Raw genomic sequence first — 27,989 nt, 5'->3', positions numbered from 1 at the left:
TGAGTGGCGTTGGCTGCTTAGTCCTCTTTGTAGGGAAAATGTGGGCTACCCCCGAAATAAGAGATAAAACGGATCAAGGCAGATGCGTTGGCTCGTCCTATCACTGTGATGGAGTCTGCTACCAATGAAGGTGGGAAGAAGAAACATTCCCCGCCTGCTCAAGAGACGTCTGCTGAAAAGAAATCGAGGACTGCTCGTGAGGGTTCTTTGGCTGCTCAAGAGATATTTGCTGAAAAGAAACCGAAGACTGCTTCCGTTGCTCGTGAGGGTTCATCAATTGCTCCTAAGTTTATGATTAACTTGACTTCCTCAAAGAACGAGAAAGAAAGGTTTGCTGGATCTGTGCTGGTGGTGCCTACCGTTTCGAAGGCTACTAGCTCTATTACTGATAGGATTGCCCAGTGTATAAGTTCTTCCTTACCTCTGGTTCCGAAGTTTGTATTAAAGCATCCATCTAGGGCTAAGTCTGGTTCACCTTTAGAGAGGCTTGCTACTATGAAGAGCGACAAGGTGTCCCTGTTTGCTAAAGTGGCGCCAAAGCTCATCCCCTCTGTTGCTGAGACCAACTCGTCTGCTGAGACGAAGGAGACTGCTTGTGCGGGCAGTCGTGAAAGATCCACCAAGTCTGTTTCTGGAGAAGTTACCGAGATTTGTGCGCTTTTGAAACCAGATTTGCTTGAGGACATGGATGTATGTGCCAAGTTTGTTGATGGCATCAAATGGATTGTTGGCCCGACTTCCTTCGCAAAGCACACGACCGAGCATATAAGGACTGCTATACTAGCCATGATGCAGAAAACAGCGATTCTGGCAGCCGAGTCCATGCTTCTTGATCAAGAGGATACCAAGGCTACCAAGAAGGTGGCAAGAACTGTGGTAACCGAAGCTTATTCTTCGGCCGAGAAAGTCAAGAAATTATAATCTGAGCTTGCTGCTTTGAATAGGTCTAATATCCCTGCCTCCACTTCTCTGCAGCTTGAGACCTCTTGCCAAAAGATTGTGGATTTGAAGACCATACTTGACGCAATCTAAGTAAAGTATGAAAGTGCAGAGAAGAAGATCGAGTGTTACATACCTCATATTCAAGATCTTGAACGATCCATCTCTGAACTTCGCTTCGATGCTTATGCAAAGGATGAAGAATTGATCGCTGCTTACAACCAAGTGATCCACTTCAAGAAAGTTGTTGATAGGCTTGAGCCTCAAGTGTTGGAACTCCAAGGTGCCCTGAAGATCAATGACAATATGAAGAAAGAAGTGGATAAGCTACAGCGGGTTCGTGCTTGTCTGCTCAAGGAGAATGAGCAGTTGAATAGTGAGAAAGCTAGGTTTGAGGGTTCGCTTACTCAGAACCAAACTGATTTCTACAAGTTGGGTTATGTAGATCATCTCTTTGGGTGGCCGTCTGACTTCGAGTTTTCTGGTAAAGACTTCGAGACCTTCTCTATTTCTCCGGAAGACTTGCTTGCCTTTACTTTTAAGTCTTTTATTGGTGAAGTAATCGGAGAAGTTGGTGCCCAGGCTGGGGCATCTGAGGGTGAAGTGCCGGATGATACCGCTGCTGAAGGGATCACGCCTGCTGAAAGTGTGGCGACCGAGTAGTCGTGGGATGTCCAAGTTGCTGAAGAGTAGCCTTTTAGATAGCCTCTAGGATTTTCTTTGTTTTTCCTTGTTGCTTTCACTTTGCTTGAACTCCTTCGATCTTTGTTTATCAATTTTGCTAGCAAATTTAATAAACTTGTCTTCTTCGCTTTTCTCCATTTTCGCTTCTTTTGTTCATGCCCCAACCTTTAAACTTTATAGACCAGTGGCAGGTGTGCTACTTTTTTATAAGCAGACAGGCTCGCGTAGCCTATGCAGCCGTAAGTGTTGGTGTAGAACTTTGCAAAGTTGTTAGCCATAGGGTTGGCAGCCGAATGCCTTACTTACAGAAATAGGTAAGTCCGCATAACCATTAGGCTGTTAACCTTGACTTTCTCCAATTCCATAAGTTGCGTAACAAGTATCACAACACTTTAGGACTTGGTATAGGTTGTTTTGCGCTTGGCAGAGGTGAAGCTTATCGACTACGTAGCATGTCAGTAGTGGATAAAACTTCATATATAACGCTAGTTTGTTTAACCTTTCACAAGAATGTGCAGTTGTATAAGTTTAGCATGGTTTTACTGCTTAAAGGGTAGGCCATAGGTAGTTTTCCGAAAATCGTAAGCTACCTCAGTGCACTCGATAGCAGTTTTAGATTTCCAGGGCAGCCGTCCATCGGATACCTTGCGTAATGTGCCCCCTCCGTCTCTAGGGCCCAGTTCCCTGCGGATTAGGCCTAAAGACCCAAAATCATTCAGTTAGCTAAGCCTTAAAAAGACTATTGTGGCTACTTCTACGAATCCCGGCGCAAGCCATCGTGCATCTAGTTACACTAGGGGGCAGCCAGGCTCATCCACGTATGGATATTCAGAGTGTAAAGTTTATCCTCCCATTTTGGAGAGCATGGTTGGTCCATCGGGGGAGGTGCAATTCCTACAGTAAGTTCCTAAGAATGGTGCAATCTTCTTTTGAAATGCAGGAAAGATAAGTTGTTGTAATCGAGCCAAGTTGTAAATTACTTCTGAATTCCTCATTGAAAAATGAATGAAATGAACGAATAACTTAGCTGTAAAAGCTGCATGACAACTGGATAGTCTTCGTCTTGCGAGGTGGTGCTCGTTGAGCCGCTTAAGTCTTCGGGTCTTGATATAATGGGAGGTCATACATGGTATTTCCTCAAATTGTAGGCGTTCTATTGCTTCTTGATCTATTTGTCATTCATGGTGGTGAGGGTGTAGTTACCATTACCGTTTATTCTGCTCATCTTGTACAAACCTTCCCATATGGGATCTATCTTTTTCGAGCCTTCTCTGTGGGCAGTGATGAAGGATTTTCTTAGGACTAGATATCCGGGTTAGAATTGCCAGATCTTGGCCCTTTTATTGTAGCTGGACAAAAGCTACTACAAGTAGGCTGCGATGCGGGTGATGGTCTGCTCACGTTTTCCTCTACCAAATCTAAGCTTGTGGCCATCTCTTTACTGTTTTGCTCTATGCTTGGTAGTAAAGAGTTGACGCTTGGCACAATAATGTTGGGATGAATGATTGCTTCTGTACCAAATGTCAAAGAGAAAGGAGTTTCACCGGTTGCTTGCCTTTTGGTGGTGCGATACGCCCATAGACATCTGGGGAACTCATCTGGCCATTTTCCCTTCTTATTGGTGAGGGATTTCTTGAGGCAGTCGATGATCGTCTTGTTGGATGCTTCGGCCTGCCCATTGCCTTGAGGATACCGTGGCGTGAACATGTGCTGCTTGATGCCGTACTTTTGGAATAACCTCACCAAATCTTTACCCACAAATTACGGGCCGTTGTCGGTGATGATGGACTGAGGGATGCCAAATCGGCAAATGATGTTCCTCCATATAAAGCGTTCTATGTCCGTTTGAGTCGTGGTTGTCATAGGCTCTACTTCTACCTATTTGGTGAAGTAGTCGGTTTGCACGATCATCATGCCTCTGCCCCCAGCAGTAGGCGACATTGGTCCTACTAGGTCGATTGCCCACTGCATGAATGGCCAATGACTCGTCTGCGGGTGTAGTTCGCTGGTGGGCAGTGCTGGTATCGGTTTGCAGCGTTGGCAGCGGCCTTATTTTTGTATTAACTCCTTTGCATCTTGGTGCATGGTAGGCCAGTAGTAGCTTGCGTTAAGAGCCTTTTGTGCTAAGGATCGGCCTCCGGAATGATTTCCATAAATGCCTTCGTGGATTGAGTTTAGAACCTTTAAGTCATCGAGATGTGCTAGGCAGCGGAGATGTGGTCCGGTGTAGAATCTTCGGATGTGCTAGGCAGCAGAGATATCGTTCCACATATAGTAGCGTGCTGCCTTGATTTGGAGCTTCTTAGACTCCAATCTTTCCGAAGGGAGCGTGTCGTTGACCAGGTAGTCTATAATAGAACTTTGCTAGTTGGGAGTTATATTAACTTGTGACACTTCGGTCGTTGGCTCCGCCTCTATGCTTAGCTTGTCTAAATATTCCACCATAATATAGTGTTTGAATTGGTGGTCGAGGGCGGAGCCTAGGCCAACTAACGCATCTGCGTGGGCGTTGTCTGCCCGCGGGACTAAGTTTGTAATGCCTCAAGCTACTTGCGTACCTTATCTAGGTATTACGCCATCCTTGGATGTTTTGCCTTGTATTCTCTAGTAGTCTGGCTAGTGATTAACTGGGAATCGGAATGAATTGCAAGTTTCTTCACTGCCAAATCTTTTGCCATTCGGATGCTTGCTAGTAGGGCCTCATACTCTGCTTCATTATTGGATGCTTTGAAACCTAAAGTGATTACCTGCTCGAGCATTGAGCCATCTAGGGTGACAAAGACCACGCTTACTCTCGAGCCTTTGTAGTTGGATGCGCCGTTGACATGTAAATGCTAGAAATCTTCATTTGGGGGAGCAGGCACGGCTGAGGTGTGCTTAGCTGCTTCTAGGGTACTGCTAGGCTGCTCTGTGGCGTTGCCTAGGCTAGGCGCGAATTCTGTTATAAAGTCTACTAAGGCCTGGGCCTTTATTACCGTGCGGGGTCGGAAAACTAAGCCGTATTGGCCAAGTTCCAACGCCCACTTCATCACTCGTTAAGATGTGTCCGGACCATGTAAGATTGATCGTAGAGGATACTAAGTCATAACAATGATTGTATGAGCTTGAAAGTATGGTTTGAGCTTGTCTCGTTGTGCCATCTTGATAGCTTTGAAAAAAGGCTTGCATCGATCGGTGGACTGCGAGAGGAAGCGGTTGAGAGCTGTTGCTCGTCCGGTCAAACTTTGGATCTCCTTCAAGGTGGTTAGAGACTTCATCTCTAGGATCACTTGGATTTGCTTGGGATGTGCTTCTATTCCTCGTTGGGTTACTAAGTACCCTAGGAATCGGCCTGAAGATACCCCAAATGTGCATTTAGTGGGGTTGAGCTTCATCTTGTACTTTCTGAGGATGCTGAAAGTTTCTGCCAAGTTGCGGATATGATCTGACCGCCGCTTGCCCTTTACCATTATGTTGTCGACATAGACTTCCATGGTTACCCTAATTTGCTTCTTAAACATGATATTTACTAACCTTTGGTAAGCCGCTCATGTATTCTTGAGGCTAAAAGGCATGACCTTATAGCAGTAGGTGCCCTGCTTAATCACGAACGCGGTTTTCTCCTTGTCGGGCTTATACATGGCTATTTAGTTATAGCCAGAGTATGCGTCTAAAAAGCTAAGTAGCTGGTTCCTAGAAGTTGAATCTACTAACAGATCGATCCGAGGGACAGGATAAAGATCTTTTAGGCATGCTTTGTTGAGATCAGTGTAATCTACACAAACCCTCAATTTGCCCTTCTCTTTCTTCATGACTAGTACGACATTGGTAAGCCATGCCGAATGTGCTACCTCTTATATGAATCCAGCCTCCAATAGCTTGTCCATTTCCACCTCAATGATCGTTACTCGTTCGAGTGCAAAATGTCTTCTCTTTTGGATCACCGGTTTGGCAGTGGGGTCGACATGCAGCTTGTGGCAGGCCACCTCGGGGTGAATGTCGGGCATGTCGGATGGTGAACATGCGAAGACGTCTCGATTTTCTCTAAGGAAAGTCGTGAGTTCTTCCTTCTTGGTTGGGCTTAGTCGTGAGCCAATTCTAGCCGTCTTTTGTTGGAAATGTGCCCTAAAGCCAATCATATGATGATACTTTACGGACATTTCACATGTTAAACTAATCTAGTTTAATATCAAGGGCAAAGATTATTGTTTGAGCCGTCTCATATAAATGTTATATGCTTAAACAATAAGTCCAAGGAATATGTGATTGGGAGAATGCAATCTAAAGAAGTTAGATTCATGAGACCATTCTTTCGTAGACACATCCTAAACGTTCCTGATCATAGGATTGCCAATTGGGCATTGACAGTCCGTTAAGATCAGTACGTGCTGTGTATTCTCTCAGGGAGAGTGACTAGTCTCGAGTCATTGGTGTGTGTGACATCAAGACAAGTACGTAGGTGCTCAATAGAGAATGAGTTCACTGAACACGATCAACGAAGAGTTCTCATATTCATGTCACATGAGAACTCATGGTTGGGATAATGCAAAGTAGTCCTTTGACCTGAGGCATCATAGTTGTCTTGTGGTTAAGTCTTTAATCTTTGATTATGTCAAAGTCACTCCATCAGGAGGGTGTCCACGACATAGTTTGGGTTAAGCCACTTAGCTATGGAGGCAAGTGAATGTGCAACAAGGGATCTCTAACCTTCAAACTATTTGAGGGATAATACTCTATGATATGATTAAGAATCTCTGGCCAGAGTATGAATGAGATTTAGGAAAGTCGTTCCAAATCACATTCAAGGTAATCATATAAGCACACGAATTACATTGGATAGTAGACATGAATAAACTATCAAACCAAACAATGTGGTCAAGAGTATTGTATTAGAGAAAGACCGTATTGCATTTGTAATCCTAAACTGAATAGGTTCTCTACCTCTTCTGATTAGCTTGGGTAACCATGATATGCTGCTAGGTGTCACTCTTAGTTTGTGGAAGCCCTAAACGTGTATAATCACTAAAGGGAGAATTGAAAGTAAGTTTCAATTCACAATCGATTTGAAAGAGTTCTAATCGCCCACTGCCTCGCTAAAAGGAACCTAATGGATTGTACACCGTGTAAGGTGGAGATTGAAGAAACAATGGAGATGAGTAAGAATAATTAAATGGTTTAATTGTTTACGGCAATGATTAATTAATATGTTAATTAATCAAACGAATAAGTTCGTTAAAGACCTCGGGATAGTTTTGGACCTTAAGGCCCAATGGGCTTCGAACGTCAAGCCCATTGACTTAAGTTGTATGACAATTTAATGAATAAAGATTCACAAAGGCCCAAAAGCCCAAATCCCTTATGTGGCCGGCCATGTGTGTTGAATTAGGGTTTTTGGTTCTTTAGGTCATTTAAAGAAGTGACTATATAAAGAACTTTATAGCCTAAAATTCAAAAAGGGTTTCTTTTGGAAATTGGAGAGAACACAAAGCTCTCTTTTTCTCTCTAGGAGGCCGGCCCCCTTGGAGGGTGTATCTAGCAATCCTACCACTCCAAGGTCACTCATTTCTTCTCCAATCTAACCTTGGTGTAGACACTTAGAGGTTCTCAATTTTGGGAACTTGGATAACCATATTCTTCCATCCAAATCCATGGATCTAAGAAGTAAGGAATGAAGGCCCTCTCTTTGGGTGATTAGCCTTTGCTTATGCAAAGAGGAATCTACAAAGGTATAAATTTCTCAACTCACTTTGATTTGAGTTGAGTCTTGGTTCACCAATCTACTAGACTTTGAATTTCATGGGTAATGTTTTGTTTTTGAATGCATGCAAGCATGATTCCGCCTTTTAATTTTTAAATGCATGCTATAGATGTTATTCAAATGAACATGTTTTCACAAAATAATCCTTCATCTTTTCTGGCTGCTAGGGATCCAGAATGATGTCTTCGGCGTCCTCTTCAGGTTTCCATCCTATCTCGTTTGCTTGGGCCCCATCTTCTCGATCTTTCTACTGTAATTGCTATTTGGCAACCTCTCCGTCCTTTTGGACTTCGGTAGCTTCTACGGGGGTATAAGTTTTTTTTTATTCTTTCAACATTTACACAGTGCATCATCGGGATGTGGCATGGTCAGACTTGATCTCTCCGACTCCTCATCCCTGGATGCGGAATCATATTTTTTGATACTTGACGGAAGTGACGGCATCCAGCTTAATCAACCAAGGTCTCCCAAGAATCCCATTGTAAAGAGACGAGTCACTTATGATCTTGAATGTCTGCTTAGAGACAACTGGCAGTGTTTTCACGTCAAATGTGATGTGACTGATGGCAGTTGAGGTGTGTCCGTTGAATCCGGTGAGTACCTCTACTTGGCGTATGATTGTGCTTTCCAGGCCCATCTTCTGAATGATTGAGAGTTGAAATAGATTGATTGCACTTCCATTATCAACCATTATCCTGTCAACTATAGCATGGGCTAGTTGGACAAATACTACTAGTACATCATCGTGTGGGAAATCGACATCTTCTGCATCTCACTCAGTGAAGCCGATGATAGGTCCAGGTTGGGTATCGACTGTTTGGACTTGCGAGATTAGTAAAGTCTGCTAGATCTTCCTCTTTTTAGAGTTATTAGTGGCCCCCAAGTGTTCGGATTCAGCAAAGATGCCATTGATTCGAATCGTCTTAGTTGGTGGCTTTTCATCATCATTTGCATTCCTTCTTGGCTACGCAGCTGACTTGTCCAAGTATCTATCAACCTTGTCTTCTTTCACGAGCTTCTCTAGATAGTTTTTCCAAGTATAGCAGTCGTCGGTTGTGTAACCAGGACCTCGGTGGAATGTGCAATACTTGGTGTGGTCCAACTTGAAAGTATCTCCTTTTGATTGTTTCTGTAGCTTGAACCATGGCTCGTTCTTGATATCACGAAGGATTTGATGGATCAGAATTGAGAACTTAGAATAGCTCTTAGTTATCGGACCTTTTTTGGTTGTGGGTTGGTCCCTACGTTTAGCCTAATGCCTGCTCTTGGTGGGCTGCTTCCTGTCTTTCTTCCTTTGAGTCGCTGCCAACTCTTTTCGAGGCTGTTCGGGCGCCTTTTCTGCTCATCAAGCCTCGTCCTAAAGTGCATGCTTCTTTGCCAAGGCAAAAGAATCTGCTAGAGTTAGGTCTTATTTCATGATTATTTCTTCAAACAATGGGTGGTCTGCTAGGAGTCCTTTTTGGAAAGCTGCACTTGCTATTGAGTCGTCACATCCGACGATCTTTGCCTTTTGTGCTTTGAACCTCTTCACATAGTTGCGGAGCGACTTCTTTGGGTTTTTCTTCGCGTTGAATAAGTGATCGGACTTTTTCTTTATCGAGCGGTAGGATGAGTATTCTTTGGTGAAAACCAAGGAAAGATCATCAAAATTTCGGATGGATCATGGTGGCAATGTGTGAAACCAATCTTGTGCCTTGCCTTGTAGAGTAGTGGTGAATACTTTGCACATAAGGGCATCGTTGTTCCGGTAAAGGACCATCGCGCTTCGGTAGTGCTTCAAGTGTCTCTCTGGATCTCCATATCCTTTGAAAGATGTGAAGTGCAACATGCAAAACTTGCGTGAAGGCTCTGCCTGCTCAATCTCGTCCGTGAAGGGTGATCTACTTAATTGGTCATGTCCCACCGTAGTGCCTCATCAGCCGCTTCGTTGTGTTGAAAATCACGCAATTATTCGTTGAATAGTCTCTCTACCTTTTCTTGGATTTACCTTTGCTAAGGTAGAGGAGCTCTTAGCTGCCATTGATCTTGTCCTACTAGTCTAAGCTACTCTTTCATGCTTCTGGCTTGTTCACGCCGAGGCGACAGTGCATGTGGCTCATCCCTAGCAAGCAAGGGAATTCTTTACAGGTTATAGGTTGAACTTGATTTGGATTGAGTGACTGGTTCTCTTTGTCCGTTATGCTGCTTGCTCCGATGTGATGTGAAGAATGCTCCTTGCGGACCTAACCGCAAATGAACGTTTTACTTAGAAGGCTACTCATGTTGATTATCGGAGCGTGGCCCTAACCGTGAATGTATACTTGCCCGTGGGCCTAATCGAGAGTGCACGCTCCTCCGCACGCTAAGACAGGAGTATACGTTATCTCAAGGACCCAATCGGAAGTGTACATTACCCGAATGCTCAGTTTATGGTTGGTTGAGTGGCTACTTACTAGGACGTTGCTGGAGAGGTTCATCATTACCCTTATCCTACTTCGGGACACCTCGTCCGGGGCACGTTGGATCTCGGTGCGTTGCAAAAGTTGATTCACCAAGGTCATCTGTTGTGTCAGGGCGCTCGTCAACTCCATGACTTGTCAGGACAAGTGTTGTTCACCATTCGGATTGGAAGAGCTTTGAAAGAATATGCCTCATTGAGCAGTGGAAGGGTGGTAGACTCCAAGCGCCAGATTTGAGTTGGGAAATGTCAAATCAGCCGAGAAATATGGTGAAAATGCCCCTGGCTCGATGATTGGTCCGGATGGTTGAGATAGTCTCGGACCAACTTGGGCTGCTTGGGAAACCACTGGAGCTGGCTGGGCTGCAGGAGTAGGCTGGGCCACGAGAGTGGGCTGCTCAGTGCATGATGCATGCGAATACAAGGCTTGGGCTCGGCTTGGTAGCACATTGAGCTTGTGTTGGGCTTGGAGTGACATAGCTTGGGTCATGGCCTTGGTGCAGTGGGCCTTGGATGGCATGGCTTAGGATTGCTTTGGTGGCACGGCTTGGGCCGTGGTAGTGGTGCCATGAACCTCGCTGCGGGTGGCTACTAAGGTAGCCACCGCAGTGGTTCCCGTGGTGGAAACTCGTCATGGTGGTGCCGCTCCACCAATTGTCACATTTAGCCTCGTGGATCGCCGTGGTCCCATCTCTTGAATATTAGAATTTTCACTTGTTGAATTTTCTAAGTTTCTAGCCATTGCACTTCTCTTTTACATTTTATCAAAGAATTTTTGCAAATAAAAAATTCTAATAATAAGAACGTACGAAAAACTACAAGTGGACTAGAAAATAAAGAAAAAACCTTTTTATGCGAGAGTCTTCTACGAGTGTGATTCTTCTCCTAATGAAAGCACCAATTTGTGGATGCAAATTATTTCCTCCTTGATCTTGGACAAGATTGCAACTACAAAACAATTAACACCTTTGGTTAAGGCCAAAAGCCTCACACGCCCACGATGAATGGGGGGGACTTTGGCCGAAGAACCTCCGATGCCAAAGTTAGAATTTAGAGAGCAAAATGTTTAGAGAGTTTTTGGAGTTCTACAAGAGTGTGGACTTAGGTTTTTAGAGAAAAAATGGGTAGTATTTATAAGGCATGGCCGGTCCCCTTTGGAGAAAAGGTGGCCAACCTTTGGGATGTTTTTTGTGTGCATTTTGTGGTTTAATGTGTGAGTTATTTGGCAATTAATGGATTAATTAGGTAATTAATCCATTAATTAGCCAATTAACACATTTTTGGAATGAATTTTTTGGAGGTTATGTAATTTATGTGGAATATTTTGTAAGTTATGGAATGATAGCTAATTGATTAGCTAAAAGAGTAAAAAAGAGGTAAAAAATATATGGAATGAAATAGGTTTTGGGAGTTACCTGAGATGGTTTTTGAATTGTTACATTTTTTGGGCACTTTTGACTTGGTTGAGGGATGACTGCCTGCTGCTCAAGCGTAGGAATCCCGTTGTACCTCAATGATACTTTTGTCCTCTTTTGTCTAGAAATCCACGTGTTGCCTTGTGATTATTTTTGGCTCCACACATACCATGTTTTTGTACCACATTTTCATACCACCTTAGGTGGCATTTGATATGGACATCCACATCATTTGAATTAATCAAATTTTTAAATTTAGTTCATTATTTAATAAACTAATCTACCCTTTAATGTATATCACATGTAAGTAACGTTACTTAACTTGACGAAAAATTGACTTTGGTAGCTTCGAAATTAATATTAGGGATGTAATTGGCAGATTTTTATAATTCAATGACTAATTTTTCTGAAAAAAAAAATAGCTTAGAGACCTAATTTTCACTCAAGTGATAATTCAGGGACTAAATTGGCAATTCACCTTATATGCATGTAGTTCACTTAAGTGATAATTCAGGGACTAAATTGGCAATTCACCTTATATGCATGTAGTACTTGGAATTGTAATACATTTGTGAATTATGATTGCGTAAATCCTAGTCAATGTATTAAAAAGCGTAGGCTAAGGAGAGGATAGCCTTGCCTAAGCGAAAGCCTTGAGATGTGAGGTTAAGCCTCATAGAACCTGTTTTAATACACACACACATACTATTTAGATGGGATATGTGGAGTCTAATAAAAGGTAATGTATAACGTTATATATGTCTTTTCAGTTTTTTTAGGTATATTAAATATATCAAAACGTATAAAAAATATAAAAACATTATATTTCTACTTATCTTTAGTTTTTTTCAATATTTATAAAATAATATGAAAAACAAAAACTTAAAAAATAATATTAAAAGAATATGTTGTAACAACGGTTAGTAAACTGAAGAAAAAAAAAAGATCAGCCGACAAGTTCGCATCTTCTTCATCTTCTTCAAACTACTTTGTAACTCAAAACAAAACCCAGATTTGAACAATTTTTATTTTTTATAATTTTCAGATTTCGACAACTTTTATACAAAACTAACGCCCAATCGAACGCTATGAGGCGCCCCCCGACGAAGTTAGGTGAGTTTTCCACCGACTCCCACAAAACCGAGCCGCAAGCTACCCTCCCGGCTTCCGATGTCGCCTAGGTGCGCCCCTAGGTGAGTATTTTAAAACACTAATCCTAGTAGACTATGTAATCTTATAAGATCTAGAAGATATTTCCTATTAGAGTTTGTAGTACTTTTGAAAACAAGTTTCTGTCTTCCAGTGCAATTCGTGAGGAAATCACACACAGAATTCCTCAAGCCCTTTCTCTCTTTACCGATTTCCCTCTCTCTAAATGTATGCCACAACACATTATCAACACATTCTTAACATCGCACTAAAGAGAGTTGTCCATCTTCAATCCAGTGAGTATTGTGTTTCAATCACTTTTTTGTGATGCACTTTTTATTTATGTTGAACTTGATACTAAGCACTAAAGAATTACAGGGTCTAATTCAAATAGTCCTAGACCACATAACAGCCTATCAATTTGAATGAGGTGTTCATTTTATGGATTGAAACAATATGGGTGGATATGGTTTACTTGTCTAAGTGATTATTTGATCAATTGGGAAATGAGAATAAACTATGCCCTTGCGTGTTAATTAAGAAGTCATATTCCAAATTTGTTAGAGTTGCAGTATATGTCGATGATATAAATCTCACTAAGACTCTGAAGTGCATCAGAAAATTCCCTCGCACTTGAATCAAAATTCGAGATGAAGGTTCTTGGAAAAACTCGTTTTGTATTGACCTAAAGTTTGATTGTTGCTCTGATGATATTATGGTCTACCAGTCGAACTACACCTAAAAGTGTTGCTTTGAGTACACCCATGATCACCCATACATTAGATGCAAATGAGACCCTTGAAGATGTTGTAGAACCTAAAGTTCAATTAGCGCTTTATTGTACTTAGCTCATTGCATTAGGCAAGACATCTCATTCCTAATCGATTTGTTGGTAAAGATAGAGAGCATTGCACGTACACGCCGCCATTAAATTGGCATTAAAGACATTTTTTCCATTGCTATGGATTTGGGCTTACCTCTACGCATCCCAAGTGGATCAAACTCCCCTTATCCTTGGAATGAAACTTGCCTATTTTGTATGCTGACGTAGGTTACTTATCAAATCCGCACAAAGCACGTTCTCAGGCGGTTATGTCTTTATTGTTAAGAATACCGTAATATTTTGAAGGTCCATGAAATAGACCTTGGTTACAAAATATTTGAATCATACCAAGCCTACTACACCTCCCCACGTCACAAGCGAGAGAGATGGTTGAGATTCGAAGTACCTGCGATTTTTCGTTGAGCATATTTGAAGTACTTGCGATTTTTCATTCGTCGTTGAGTCCCAAAGACGATCTAGGGAGACAACGTTGCATGTATTGACTAGATCAAGCAAGGATACATCAACAAAGTAAAAAATAAGCTTATTATGTCTACATCACTTCATGAAAGCATTAGAAGATTAAAGTCAAGCATATGTAATCCTAAGACAACCTTGTCGACATTTTCACGAAGTAACCGTCAAAGTCAACCTTCCAGAAGCTTGTCTGAGGCATTGGTATGCGTAACTAACTCATTTGCAACACTTGTAGTTCTCAAAGGGAGTTTTGTCGAACCCAGAGAGAGTGACTTGATGTATACTCACTTGACCTTAATATACTATTTTTCTCTTAGATCATGAGCATTTTTTCCACTGGATTTTTGCTAACCTGACAAGGTTTTTACTAGGCACCCACATTGGAAATGTCATACCCTTATGTGTGTTTTCTACTACTTGCATCAAGAAGATGTTAACTTACCTTTTTCTCATTGAACTGTGGATTTTGTCCCGTTGATTTTTACTATAGCCATGTTTTGATGGGACTTACGCTTATGTGCAATCCCTATACGAGACTCGTGTTTGCCACTTGTTCCTACTAGACGAGACAACTTCATCAACTATTGCTAATTTACATGAAGATCAGATGCGTTGCCTACTTGAGTATTTACACACTCAAAGGGGAGTGTTGTTAGAATTACAGCACATGTGTGGTTGTGTAATTTCTAGTAAATTACACTATTCTAAAAATCCCTAGCACCGCCTATGACCTGGTCCGCTTAGACGCTAGGCGGCTAGCCACCACCCCGATTAATTCCTAAGCGTTTGAAAATTAAGAAAGAGTGCCTAAACATGCTTAGGCGCTCGTCTAAACCGCTTAGGCACCCACCTAGGTTGCGACTCTCACTTAGACAGAAAAGAGATAACTTTCATTTTGCATTTTATAATTTTCAATAAATTGTACGAGACTTATTGAATATTTAGATGAACAAAAAATTTTTGTTTGATCTCCATGTTTGTATTATGTTTTATATGACATATATGTTTGTTTCTTATGTTTTCATTATGTTTGTTCCCCATGTTTTCATTTTATTCTATAATGTAGCTTTACTAGCACCACCCGTAGAATATGCACTCATTTAAAAGTGCTTTCCAAATGAATGAAGCCGTTTTTAGTGAAATATTTTTGGATTCCAAAAATACTTGAAGTGCTTCATGCAAGAAGCACCGATCATGTGCTTCTTTTAGGAAGCACTTAAAGTGTTTTTTCAAAATTCACCGACTCTATAAATGTTTTCATCAAAAAGCATTCAATCATTCTAAAAGCACTTCTAAACGATATCAAATTCCTTGCCATTTATAGGGTATTGTTTCCTATTGGTACACAAACCTTGTCAAGTTAATCGTCAAATCCGAGATTTTTCTCAACTGTATTCCATCTTCAGCGTTCCTCTTAAAATTCTAAGCTTGTCACTCGGCACTAAAGAAATCGACTTTTCCGCTGAGTGTTTGAAATCCAAACGCCAGGCTCCAAACAAATCCTACACTTCCACGCGGCAATAACGAAAATGCACTGAATGTTGCATCAAAAAGGAACCTTGATGCATATAATCGTATGCCAGAATCTACTACAAACTGTAGAACCCATCCAACAAAAGCATCAATGTGAAATTCACAGAGCAAAATTGTGCAACCTTCCCAAGTCAATAAAATTTTGGAGATAAATTCAAGACATAAGAAGAAAGAGTAGCAATGACTGACGCAAAACAAGACTAGGGAATAAATTCCGATCTCTTTCCCGTCATAAGATGGGAGAGGGACCCCAAATGGTACAATTTCTCTTTGAAACCCCTAACAAAAACTCCAGAATTCCAGAGACTGATCGTACCAATAGTTAAACACTGACAGACCACAAGCATATAAAAGGCTTTAAAGACAGACTCCTAGAAGTATATCATCCATTAAACACACCACGGGCCTCCACCTCGGCGTCCAAACTTTTAAGGCTCAAATTGGAACTGTTTCACGTTTACGAATCAAATCATGGCCATAAGAAAACCATAGAAACGCAGACACTCTACAGAACTACGCAGAACTTTGGGGAGCTTCTGGCTTGTCGATTTCCATTGGTTATGTAGAAGCCTGTGGAGAGGTAGCACTTGGTGCGATGTCAAGTGCCTTCGCCCATGACCGGTAGGTCTCGGGTTTGAGACTTGGGAGCAGCCTCTTCATAAATGGGGTAAGGCTAGCCGACATTCACCTCTCTCAGATCCTGCGTAAAACGGGAGCCTTATGCACTGGGTACGACCTTTTATGTAGAAGCCTGTGGAGCCTCATTGTTATTGTCAGCAGGATTCTTCGTGGGGCTAGCATCTCCGCCCTGAGGTTGCTCACTCTCCTGAGGAGGTGGGGTTGGTGGAGTTTCAAGGGCAGCTGGCTTGGCTAGTGCGGGTTTGCGTTTCGTCATTATCGATCTGCAGAACCTGTTAACAGGAGTGGATAAAAGAAAAGGTTACTAATCATGTTGCTGCTTATTCTCTGTTAACCAGGCCTCAGCTTCAACACACTCGTTCAATACCTAAATAACACAAAGAACATTGTGAGTTGGAATGGTCGAGAATGGAGGAAGGAGAAGAGAGCTCATCGAGACCCTCAACTTCTGTTTATCAGTAATATCAATGTGTTCAAATTTTGCGTCATTCAATGCTGCAGCTTTTCTGTAACTAATAACACAGTAAGCGAGTTGATCAATCACCGTTCCCCTCTCTGTGCGCTTCTTGACCCTCTTTTCAATGGGATCACCTTGCTGCAATTTGACAAAATCACCCATCAGCTCTAAACAATCAAAACCAACAACATCAAGTTCAATCGGTGCCCTCTCATAACAATTTGGAGAAAAACCACCAAAGAATTAAAAGAAAATCCTCATCTTATTGAGTTCCTCAAGCTTGGCAATGTAAACTCCTTTGGTTTCATCTTCACCATCTTCATACAGCCAGTCCTCCACCTCCTAAAGCTTAGCAATAAATGCTTCCCTCTCTGGTTCAATAACAAACTCCTGATACTTGTCATGAGCTAGATATGAAAGAGAAATTTAGTCATAAAATGGTAAAAAACAAGGGAAATGTTCCACGAACATATAAGCAAACTACCTTGTTTCTCATGTCATAGACATAGGCCTTGACAACATTTTTCTTGTCCTTTATTTCTTCCATAACACGGTCTTGTAAGGCCATCTCAAACTCCTTCTCAATTGCCTTTTGCACTTCGCTTGGAGGCATCCTTCCATAAACCAACTCTGTCAAACGAATATTTGTTTTCTTTACCTTTATCTTTTTAGCATCAGTCTGCATAAAAAAAACCAAGACATCAGGAGTGTAGCCCACAAATGGAACCAAACAAACCACTAGTAGCATTTACCATTCCAAAACAAAAAATTTAATTAACTTCTAGCACCGTCCATTATCTCTTCTTTATAATGACATTAAATGTAAATTGTCCTTTGAGTAAAAGATTATAAGGAGCGCAGAATTTAACAAGCTTTCTCTGTAGTTAACATAGCTGAACATGGGAAGATTGATCAGATATAAGCTTAGCACAATGGACTTTTAAGTATATCAAAGCACATCATAGAAACCTGGTCATCTTACACCATTTATCTCCCTTAGTCCAATAAAGTTCACTCAAATCAAGTAGCTAAACACTATAACCAAAATGCATTGTTTGCTAGGTTACTGCCCTCCGGCCCCTCCCCCAAGTTCCCCCAAGTTGCAGTCCAAGGAAAAAGAACAAATAATTCATGGAAAACCCGCATATGAGTATGATAGAGAGAAGACAACTGACCTTCGCATCAGTTTCCATTTGCACAGGCTTGTCCCTTGACTCAGGAACACAATTTTTAGCACCTGGAGCATTAAGCAGTGTCCTTAGCATCTTGCATGTTCACATCAGTCTCATTGGTACTTGGGGGAGCCGCATGAATGAGGGCCTCATTGGTACTTTGTTTGCTCTTTTGTGACAGGAACCTTAAATTCTTCTTCCAAAAGCTACAGCACATGAAGAAAAACAAATAGAATTAGAAAGAATAATCAACTAATAATAGCCAGAAGCACAAAATTCTTTTAACAAACTTATAGTTGCTAAGTCTACAGACACTATCCCATGCAGATTCAGGCGAGCTTTGACCTTTAGTTTTGCCCGCTCACTTTTAGTAGACTGGAAAGGACCAATCTGCACATGTAGTATAGTAGAACGTTAATAAATATCAGCATATAACCTACACGTATAATCATATAAATATTTTGTTTATATTCAAAGTCTGGCAACGTAGACATATATTTAAGAATACAAGTAACAGAAAGAGAGTATCATCTTTTATTCTCAAAGCTATGAATTATTAAGTTTTGACACGTGGCACTAGGGGTGCTCAAAATGATCCTAATACTCTTAGGGTGTGTTTGTTTCCCTTCACTAGGCCTCACTGGACTAGACTGGACTAACAATTAGTCCAATCCCTTGTTTGTTATTTGTGTGGACTAACTTAAGTGGGACTAAGTTTCGCTCGCCCGGATTGGAGGCCTCACTAAACGGTCTTAGCGAGACCCCCCGAAACCTATGGGATTGCTAAGACCGTCTCTCTCTCGCGTTCTCATCCTCACCTTTCGAAGCTACTCAACATCGTCGTCTTCCTAGAGTCCTCAACCTTTATCGGCCGCGATGACGACATCCAATAAATCAGAAACGCCTCTCTCTCAACGCACCTCCCCTTCACGATCTAGCAACCACCAAAAACCCTAAATCCCCAAATCAAATAATCCTTCGAATTACCACTCAATCCCTATCAGACCCTAACCAAATGGTCGAGCCCTAATGTTCAGATGGAATGGCCTCCGCCTATTCTTTCTCCGCATGGCCTCCGCCTATTCCTTCTCCGCTGGAATATCTAAATCTACAATTGGAGAAAAACTGATTTGCATCTAAACCAGAGTAGGAGGGAGAAGATGAGGGAGAGGGTTGATGGGCTCGAATCGGTGGTCGGGTAGACAAAAACGGATTGAAGATTAGATTTATAAATTGAAAATTAGAAGAAAAAAAGGCTTGGAGGAGGAGAGGGGAGTAACAACTCTCCTTTGTTGCTGATGCTTCTAATTTCCAACGAAGAAGAGAGAGTCATGCCTGATTTTGCTGTAAAATTTTGGTTTTGATTGTGGGTCAGTCATGTTGTTATAATTTCTTCTAGGTTCCTTGATTATTGTAGAGGAAGATGGTTCTAGAAAAATAGGACAAAAGATAAAGTAATACAAAATATTAATTGATATATTAAATAAAAAATAAAATATTAATAAATATAGATTAAATAATATAATATTATAGTCCTGCTTCTTAGTCCGACACTGCACCAAACGCTTCACTAAGTTAGTCCAGTTTAGTCTAGTCTAAGCCAGTCCAGCTTAATCCCTGAAGCTAGTCCAGTCCGAGATAGTCCGGTGCAACAAACGCACCCTTAGTGTGTAAGTTAAGCAAACTTTACTCTTCGGGGAGGGATTGCCTAATCCTAGATGGTCCAACATGGCCCGATGCGGTTGAAGGGCCGGTAATCAGAATCCTACGTATTGGTTTGGTATTGAGGTGCTTTTATAAAAAGTGGGTATAAAAAAAAAAACTGAGCTCAAAAATATGTTTGGTAAACACTTAAAAACAACTTAGTTTCGCAGTTTTGGGTGAAAAAAAAAAAAGCTGAAAACGTGAAACAGCAAAAATGAGCTTATTCTCACAGCACAGCAGAAACAGTTTTTTTTCAAAACACAACAATACCAAACTAGGATTGAAGATCCTCTCTTAGATTTTTTTTTTTTTTCCTAGATTCTTTCCTAATTTAGCAAAATTGCTTTCTTAACAAGGATTCTCTATGGATCATAAATATTTTCCCCATATAAGGTATGACAAAATATATGCTCTCAAGCTTACTGCATTAACTTATATAATCGTTTCCTAACTAGATCACCAGAGAGTCTTTGCTTGGTACTAAGGGGTTCGAGCCTAACTAGTTCATCTGATTCAAATAAAAAACTGAAATTCCTAAATTCGAAAAAATCTGGAGACAAAAAGGCTAGAAATTGGAATGTATTTAATATTAAGAATTCCATTCGAAATTCTGAAACTTGCATAACTCTATTACATACACTTAATTATGTAGTTATTGACTTGTAATTTGTAAACAATGTACTCACATATGTAAAATTCCAACTCTCTTAAATATAATATATACAAAAATGAGAATTTGAGGACTATAACATTTTATATTATGTAAAGAGAGCCATGGAGATGACATTTTTTTTTATCTTGGTATAGATGAACGTGGAGGAAAAATAATCCAGAAAATTCTGAAGCAGACTTGTGAACTTTTGTTCACCTTTGACTCATTTCTCCATGGTAAGGAGAAAAGGTATGGAGTTAAAGGGAGATTTAATAACTAATTCCTACATTTAAGCTTTCCTAATTGAAGACATGTTCCTTTATTCAAGAAACACAATCAAATCTAATCAAAGATTCTTAGAAGATAATTCTTAACTATTATTATTTAATTAATAATATCTCTAAGATTATTCTCAAGTATCATAAAGATACTTTCTTACTGCATCCAACGGCTAATTAGACGCCAACTCATAGCATGGAAACATACACATATGGTAGCCCTATACTCTATAAATACCTCATTCTGCACATTTCCCAAGTAAGTTGATTTTACACAGTTCAATATTAAATCACTCTTTTATCGAGTTTCTGACTTAGATATCGAAGTTTCAATGTGTTGGGGCTAGTATTAGTAAATAGGGACAAATAGGTACTTACTAGGTAGTAATGTCCGTGCGTTGCTGCGGGATTACAAATTGATTTTCTAGCAGTGTATAAAATTGAGTTAGTATCAGTGTAACATTAATTAATCTAAACAAAATTACCATAGCGAAGGAAGGATTTTTATTTGCTATAGAAAAAGTATAGTTTTGATACTTACAAACGTAACTTGCTTAAAACGATTGAAAGCCAGCGGCTTTTAATCTTGGCGAAGTGGGGAATGATACCTGGAGTACTAAGAGCATTCCTAATGGGGGCTTTATCCTTCATGAGGCTACTACATTTCCAACCTTAGTGAGAAATTTCATCCCCAATAAGCCGTAAAATGGGGCTAGCAACCTCCTTTATTGGGTAGCATAAAATCGGACTACATCTAATCCCAAAAATTAGTGGGTCCCCCAAAAAAAGTAGCAACCCATGTAAGCAAAATTCTATCAATCTCTCTCCACTTGCGAATACACTTATTTTAATTTTTTTTCTTACTTATTTTTCTTACAATTTGGCTAATTAATGATTGTTTTAAATTCCATAAGAATTAAATTTTCAAATTGATTTAACGTTCATGGGCATTGATGGGTGAAATTTTCAAATAATTTTTTTTCAAAATTGTATGATCCTAATTTACCAATTTGTGCTAGGTAAATTATTGTGTTATACGTGAAAATCAAATTATTTCAGAGGGCGAAGTGGGGGTTTGTTTCTTTCAAATGATGAGTTTGAGATAAGAGAATCTAATCCAACAAACGATTCATAAGTGATGAAATCTAACTTTGTCACAATTTGAACTTTTTAGGTTGAAGGGTTCATAAAAAAAAATTTAAGATAGCACGTCCAAAAATCAACTTAAGAAAAGCTAACACAAAAAAAATAAAAATAAAAATCATTGCTTAATCAAATTACTACATAAATATATATATATATATATATATATATATATATATATATATATATGTATAGCTCCATATAGAGCCCGAAAAATATAACCCCTCATTGGGAGAGATTCTTTTATAAAGCCCCAAAGATTCCTCAGAGCTCTAAAATGAGCTATATTCACTACTTTTACAGCCCGGTATAGATCCCCTCACTGGGGATGCTCTAAGAGAGAGAAAAAAGTAGTTTCATAAACTGCAACTCAGTAGAATTGAAGACAACGAAAATTGAATATTATTTACCATAAACTGACTTCAAAAATTAAATGCAAGAATGGAAATGAAGAGAATTCGTTTCATTGTTGTACATCCTACTAAACTAACAAATATAAGGGGAACACGTACGAGAGGCATGTTATACGACAACTGTAATATAAGAAAACATGCAAACAACACGTGTCCAACAGGATCATGGCCATATGATGTCATGATGGTGAAATGCTCAAGGTTAGAGAGCTCATGCATTACAAATTTATAAACTAAATAACCACCATTTAGAAGTCCATCGATAATGTATTTGCACGCTGTGCCAATATTCTATATATGACAAAAATAAGAGTTTCCAAACTAAAGCATGAAATAAGCCACCAGAGAATTAATTGTCAATGGTTACCTTTCTTGTCAAATATACGTATAAGTATTTTACGCTTAGCTCCAAACAACATACAAAGCAAACAAAAGAGTCAAAGAAACCAAAATCCACTCTATTTTTATGGTCAGATTGACCAAGGCATCAACAATACGAACCGAAAACAATTACAATACACATTTTATACCCCAAGCAATTATTTATTCTTAACAGGATTAATCGTTTTAAAACCAAGCATCTGGTTAAAAACCACCAACAATCATTTCATCCAGGTTGATATGAAGAAAAAAATACATTGGAAAATAAAAAACAACTTAGAGAATAACATGGATTTGCAAATGTTCACATGTCATCTATTTGTCTACAAAACAAAGGTTTCAACACTAACTGTGTAAATAACTGAAAATTACAATTAAGATCAATGTTTTCCTCCTTCTTCTCATTGCCATAAAACGCAAGAAAAACAAAGGTTTCTAAAACTCTAACCAGCCGTCTCATTTCTTTCCAAAAATAAACACATTTTAATCCAACATTCATAAATGTGTGATCAAACAGGGGGGGAAATTACATAAAATATACCCAAAAATAATAGCACCACCAGAGCTATTTGCAAATTTGTGATTGAGCAACTGAGCAACCAAAACGGAAAATATACTCTTTGCCAGGAAAATCCTAACGGAGGACCACAACTGTTGCAAAGGAAAATCATTAGAGTTTGATCCAAATTAACCACTCAAATCTCAATGAATAAAACTAAGCAATGATGCAAGAAATCAATTAGAAGCTTGAGATATACAAAAAATTAAATTAATTGAACAACAAAATTGGAGCTATTCCCCTAAGTTTAACCATTAAAAACGTAAAGAATTGAAAATTACAATTAACCATTATGTACTTGATAATCACAAATGGGGTCATAAGGTAAAAAAATTAACCACTCAAATCTTAATGAATAAAACTAAGCAATGATGCAGGAAATCAATTAGAAGCTTGAGATACACAAAAAATTAAATTAATTGACTAACAAAATTGGAGCCATTCCCCTAATTTTAACTACTAATAGCATAAAGAATTGAAAATTGCAATTAACCATTATGCACTTGATAATCACAAATGAGATCATAATGTCCAAAAAAATAACGACTCAACCCCAAACTATGAAATACCAAATTAAATACAGAAACATCACAACCTCAAACCCACCCCAAATCAATTTAAAAAAATGGCCCTTTCCCCTTCCCTTGTTCTGTCTTCCCACCTATTTGTCTCAGTGTATACTCTCTATGCCTCTGATGAAACCAAAACCATGAACCAACAGAAAACCTGCAAAATACCATAAACCTCCAACTATTTACACCTTGGCATATTCATTTTATTACACCTAGACCTGTAAACGGGTCGGTTCAACCCGACCCGTTAAGTTAACGGGTCACCCGAACCCAACCCGTTAAGCTAACGGGTCACCCGAACCCGACCCGTTAAGCTAACGGGTCACCCGTTATCACCCGTTAACAATTATTATTATTTATTTTTTTGCATAAAGTTTATTTTTTGTTATTAAGACTTTACTAAAATTACTAAAATATCCTCAACTAACGGGTGCTAACGGGTGTTAACGGGTCCTAACGGGTCTAACGGGTTGACCCAAAGTGACCCGTTATTTAACTGGTTGTTAACGGGTTCACCCGTTAGCGACCCGACCCGTTAAGCATCCACCCAAATACAAATATTAACGGGTTGGGTCGGGTTGGGTTAACGGGTTGGGTCCAAAATGCCAGGCCTAATTACACCTATCACTTCAACCAACAGATGGATTCATCTACTAACAGCATAAAAAAAACTTAAAATCACAATTAAACTTAATACTTTATGTCATCATCTCCCTCTATGCTTATGTAGAGGGTTCTAGAAATCAACATATATTACGGAAAATAACAAATAATTTGTGAAGCAGAGCAAAAGCGAGATTTACCTCGATGCTTATGTAGAGGGTTTGGACGATGTCTTCCTCGTAGTGGTCTGTGTGACCAATTTGATAATAAGTACTCTGAATCTTGTCAATCCCAGACGGATTCAAACGTAAAAAGGGCCAAATTTTTGCCCCTCCCGATCACAACTGTAAAAACAGAGACAAATTTTATGAAGCTGGACAAAACACCTATAACCCCACGTTTAAAAGGATCCAAAACCCTCCACAAATCAGATACCAGAAATAAGATCTCTTAAAATACGAAGAATTTTAGAATCGAAACACCACAATATTGAAGAAAAACAAACAATTCGAGAAAAACAGTGAGAATAAGGCACGGATCAGAGAAGAAGCAGAAGAAAGAAAGGTTTAAACGAAATAGAAAACTCTCGAACTCAAAGCTAACATATGAAAGATGAGAGACGCATGGAAAAAGGGCAAAACCGTAAATTTACTGTACAAAGCCGATCACATATGAGGAAAGCAAGGATAAACCGAGGGGCAAAACGGTTTTAGGGCTGGTTTGGTATTGCTGTGCTTTGAAAAAAAAGCTGTTGTGAGAATAAGCGGCTGTGAAATAAATCAGCAGAGTGTTTGGTAAACTTTTTTGTAAAAGTGCTTTTGGAAAAAAAAACAGTCCGATAGTGGGTCTTTTCATTAAATGAGCACTGTAGCAGCTCTGTGTGCTTTGAAAAAAAACCAGTTTTCCAAAGCTGCAAATAGCAGCTTCAGCTTTTTCCTTTGATTTCAGCTTATTCTCACAGCAGCTTCCAAAATAAGCCATTTTTTTCAGTTTACCAAACACCTAAAACCCTCACAGCTTTTTTTCATGGGTGCTTTTTTTTTTAAACACCTCACTCCCAAACCACCCCTTAGTATATATGATTTCTGCCCCTAATACATTTTCTGCCACGTAAGCAAATTTGGTGTGGAAAACAAATTAGGTGCGGATGTTTATAGAATTAGGGGTGATTACTAATACACCCCTCCCCCTACCCCCGGCTTCTATTATATGCATTTACATATACTATTTAATTATATTAATTTTTACTATTTGGTGCTGTAATACCTCGTATTTAAAAAAAAAGATTATATATTATATGTGTGTGTGTGTGGGGTAATTATTTTATGTAATGATTTTATTAGATTTGTTTTATACAAGAATCTATTTTCGATATGTAAAATAGTTTCAATGTAAAATCTTTTTTGCTACAAATTATTTTAAAAACTAGTTAGTAGTATTTTATGTTCATATGTAATTAGAGATATTATTTAGTTTGAATTGGAGAAGGGAATTATAATGAGTTTGGCTTGATTTTTTCTCACAAAAGCAAGGTGTCGTTTTGCCAACCATTAGAGAATAAAGAGGACGGGTTAGTCACTATTCTAGATAGGTTGAGGTGGGATTCTATATCTTATAGAGTATGGATGTGGCCTTTGGGTATTTGTCCACTTTTCATGATAATTTTTGTTTATGACTAACTTAACGCATGTTGCTTTGTCAAATGAACACATCCTATTATCAATGATTAACTTTACATTTGGTGTGTTTCTATTAGAACACATAATAGGACTAATGATTAGCTTAACATTTGTTGTTTTTCTATTGAACCACATTTCATTCTTAATGATTAGGACAACAATTGTTGCTTTGTTATTGGAACACATTTTATGGTAATGATTGGCACCATACTTGGTTTCTTTCTATTGGACACATGGGAGATTTTTTTGGAGAGGAAGATGTCATGCAATTTCTACAAAGGAAGGAGCAAGAACCAATGGAAGAGACATGGAGAGGAGAAAGGAAGAAGAAGAAAAAGAACAACTCCAACAAAAAGCCATCCCCCCTATCTTATTACCTCTTTATCTTTCTTTTACATACTGTTAAGGCTTTAAGCCATCTTTCATTGTATTTGTAAGTTTCTCATATATAGTGAAATACAATGAAAGCAAACCCCAGTGGATGTAGTCGATTTGGCGAACCACTTAAATTTTGTGTTGTTTATACTTTTACATTTTGAGATTATTGTTATGAGAGCACTCCCACCAAACCATCAAAAATATCCATTTACTTCCCTTGAGAATGTTGTAAAATAAGAGGGACAAATCCCAGAAAATGCATGAGAGCTTACCCAACAAAATTGCTCTATGAAACTCAAATGGAGTCATGCATCAATATCACCTAGAGAGAGATGAAGTAAAATGGTAAAGTAATATTTCTCAATTAGATTGTTGTGTGTTATCCATACTATATATTATTGATAATATAATACAATTTTGGCTACTAACAGTTTGATTAGTGTTGTAGATGTTATAGAGCATGCGATTATTGATATCCTTGTTCATGGCATATACATAAGCATTCTTGTATAGTAAGAAAAAGAGTTAAGTTGTGAGGATATTCAAGGGCTGAAGTTTGCCTTGAATATAAAGTAATGAACCTTGTACACGTCGGGAGAAAGGCTTGAGTATACAACCGGTTGGTTATAAAATAATGAAATCTTGTATATGTCAGGCGTCGGGGGAAGTGCATGTATAATAAAGTGGAAACTGAGAATTTAATTACAAATTTGGGTTTAAAGGTTGAATGGGAGTTAACTCATATTCTAAGGTATTTGGAGCCAAGTGGTATAAGCATGATATAAGATGTGAAGGCTTGGGTGCCTTAGGTATATGTTAGCAGGATTAGAAGGGAGTGAGTACATTCATGCATCTCACTTGCATATATGCATTTGAAATAATTTAATTAATGTAGTTTTTGTTGTGAATTAATTTGTACACTAGAGTTATTTCCGATGCATATTCAATCAATTATATGTGGTAAACTCAAGCTTTATCATGTAAAATTTTGTGATGTGATGTATTGTGTCTTGGTTATTAATTAATTTCATTTTAATTTTCCACCATATATTGGTTGTAGAATTTATTTCTATAGCTAAGATATGGGTCACATCCTAGCTCGTGTATAATCTTTATTCAGGGGTCAGGACATGACAGATGCATATTTATTCGCCTGAAATAAAATTTAAATTAAAAAACGTCAATATTATTTTAATTGATTTTAGTAACCACATTTAAATCATATTATTAAAGGTAAATTCATTACTACTGAAATTTAATATTAAATATATTACACAAAACAAATGTATCAAACTTGTCTTAAAATACATAACACAGAAGTTTCAACAAATAGGACATATATTATAAAAGTATCCAACATGTCCCAAAAAGTTAATAAAAACTTATTCAAGCACCACAAATAGTACGAAATCAAAAGCACTAACTCTGATTTGTTGATTTGTAGGAACTCTCTAATGTGTAGACATGACTTGTTGCAAAAAATTTGTATCATTAAGCATTCTTGTAAACTCTCTAGGATGTTGAGACACATGGTGGAACAATTATGACTAATATGGCTGGGGATGATAAAATTGTGTTGATGGTGTATATGGATATGGTGGAAAGTGTTGATAAAGTATATTTTGACGAGAAGTCGAAGTGTGTTGGGAAGGTGATTAGTGATGGGAGAATGATTGTTGCGGATAAGGAGATTGACGCTCAACGACTGTTGTGGAGAATGAGAATGATGCTTAGAGGGAGATTGTTATTGGGAAGAAGACTCATGTTGTGAGTGTGGAAAATGTTGCCCTAGTGAAGATATAACCTACTTCAAATTCTAAACCTCATTTCAATTTTGTTGAGACTCTTCACATTGTTGCGCATAATTTGCTTGAAGCTGTAAAATCTGAGATTCCAAACGGGCATAATCTTGTCCTTTACGTGATTGACAGTAAGAGATGAAGATGTTGGTTGAGTTTGTACAACCCAAGGCACCATATCCGGGGTTACCCGCGCTCCATAACCACGAACTCTGTCACATCTCTCAAATCTCATTGCCGATACATATGCTTTTTGCCTTAACTTTGGTGTCTCGTCGCCATTGGTAGTAACTAATTGTGTTAATTCCTAAGATATCTTATCCTAAAAAAAATAAAGTTATAATTATACATAATCTGCTTCTATAT

General features: G+C 39.0%; 2 protein-coding genes and 1 long non-coding RNA gene across 3 annotated transcripts; 1 reads left to right on the top strand and 2 right to left on the bottom strand.

The window, feature by feature from the left end:
• The first annotated feature begins 108 nt into the window (after positions 1-108).
• Positions 109-921, top strand: LOC126611895 (uncharacterized). Its single transcript, XM_050280213.1, has one exon. The coding sequence runs from the start codon at positions 109-111 to the stop codon at positions 919-921; it is 813 nt and encodes a 270-aa protein (XP_050136170.1).
• A 15,626-nt stretch (positions 922-16,547) lies between these two features.
• LOC126611894 (heat shock 70 kDa protein 15) lies at positions 16,548-17,679 on the bottom strand. The gene is given in 4 exon segments (XM_050280212.1): positions 16,548-16,697; positions 16,775-16,969; positions 17,466-17,537; positions 17,539-17,679. Coding segments are annotated over 4 exon segments (558 nt in total).
• A 4,961-nt stretch (positions 17,680-22,640) lies between these two features.
• On the bottom strand, positions 22,641-23,961 carry LOC126609934 (uncharacterized). The gene is made up of 2 exons (XR_007618326.1): positions 23,786-23,961; positions 22,641-23,376 (listed from the first exon to the last, which is right to left on the bottom strand). It is a non-coding gene; the product is annotated as an uncharacterized LOC126609934 (long non-coding RNA).
• Between the last annotated feature and the right edge of the window lie 4,028 nt (positions 23,962-27,989).

Source organism: Malus sylvestris, chromosome 17, assembly GCF_916048215.2.
Source record: "Malus sylvestris chromosome 17, drMalSylv7.2, whole genome shotgun sequence".
Classification (NCBI taxonomy): domain Eukaryota; kingdom Viridiplantae; phylum Streptophyta; class Magnoliopsida; order Rosales; family Rosaceae; genus Malus; species Malus sylvestris.
Note: the sequence above shows the minus strand (reverse complement) of the source record. Positions and strands in the feature narration are given on the sequence as shown.

Excerpts from the sequence above, each read along its gene's own strand:
- LOC126611895 (XM_050280213.1), top strand. The coding sequence starts at position 109 with ATGGAGTCTGCTACCAATGAAGGTGGGAAGAAGAAACATTCCCCGCCT.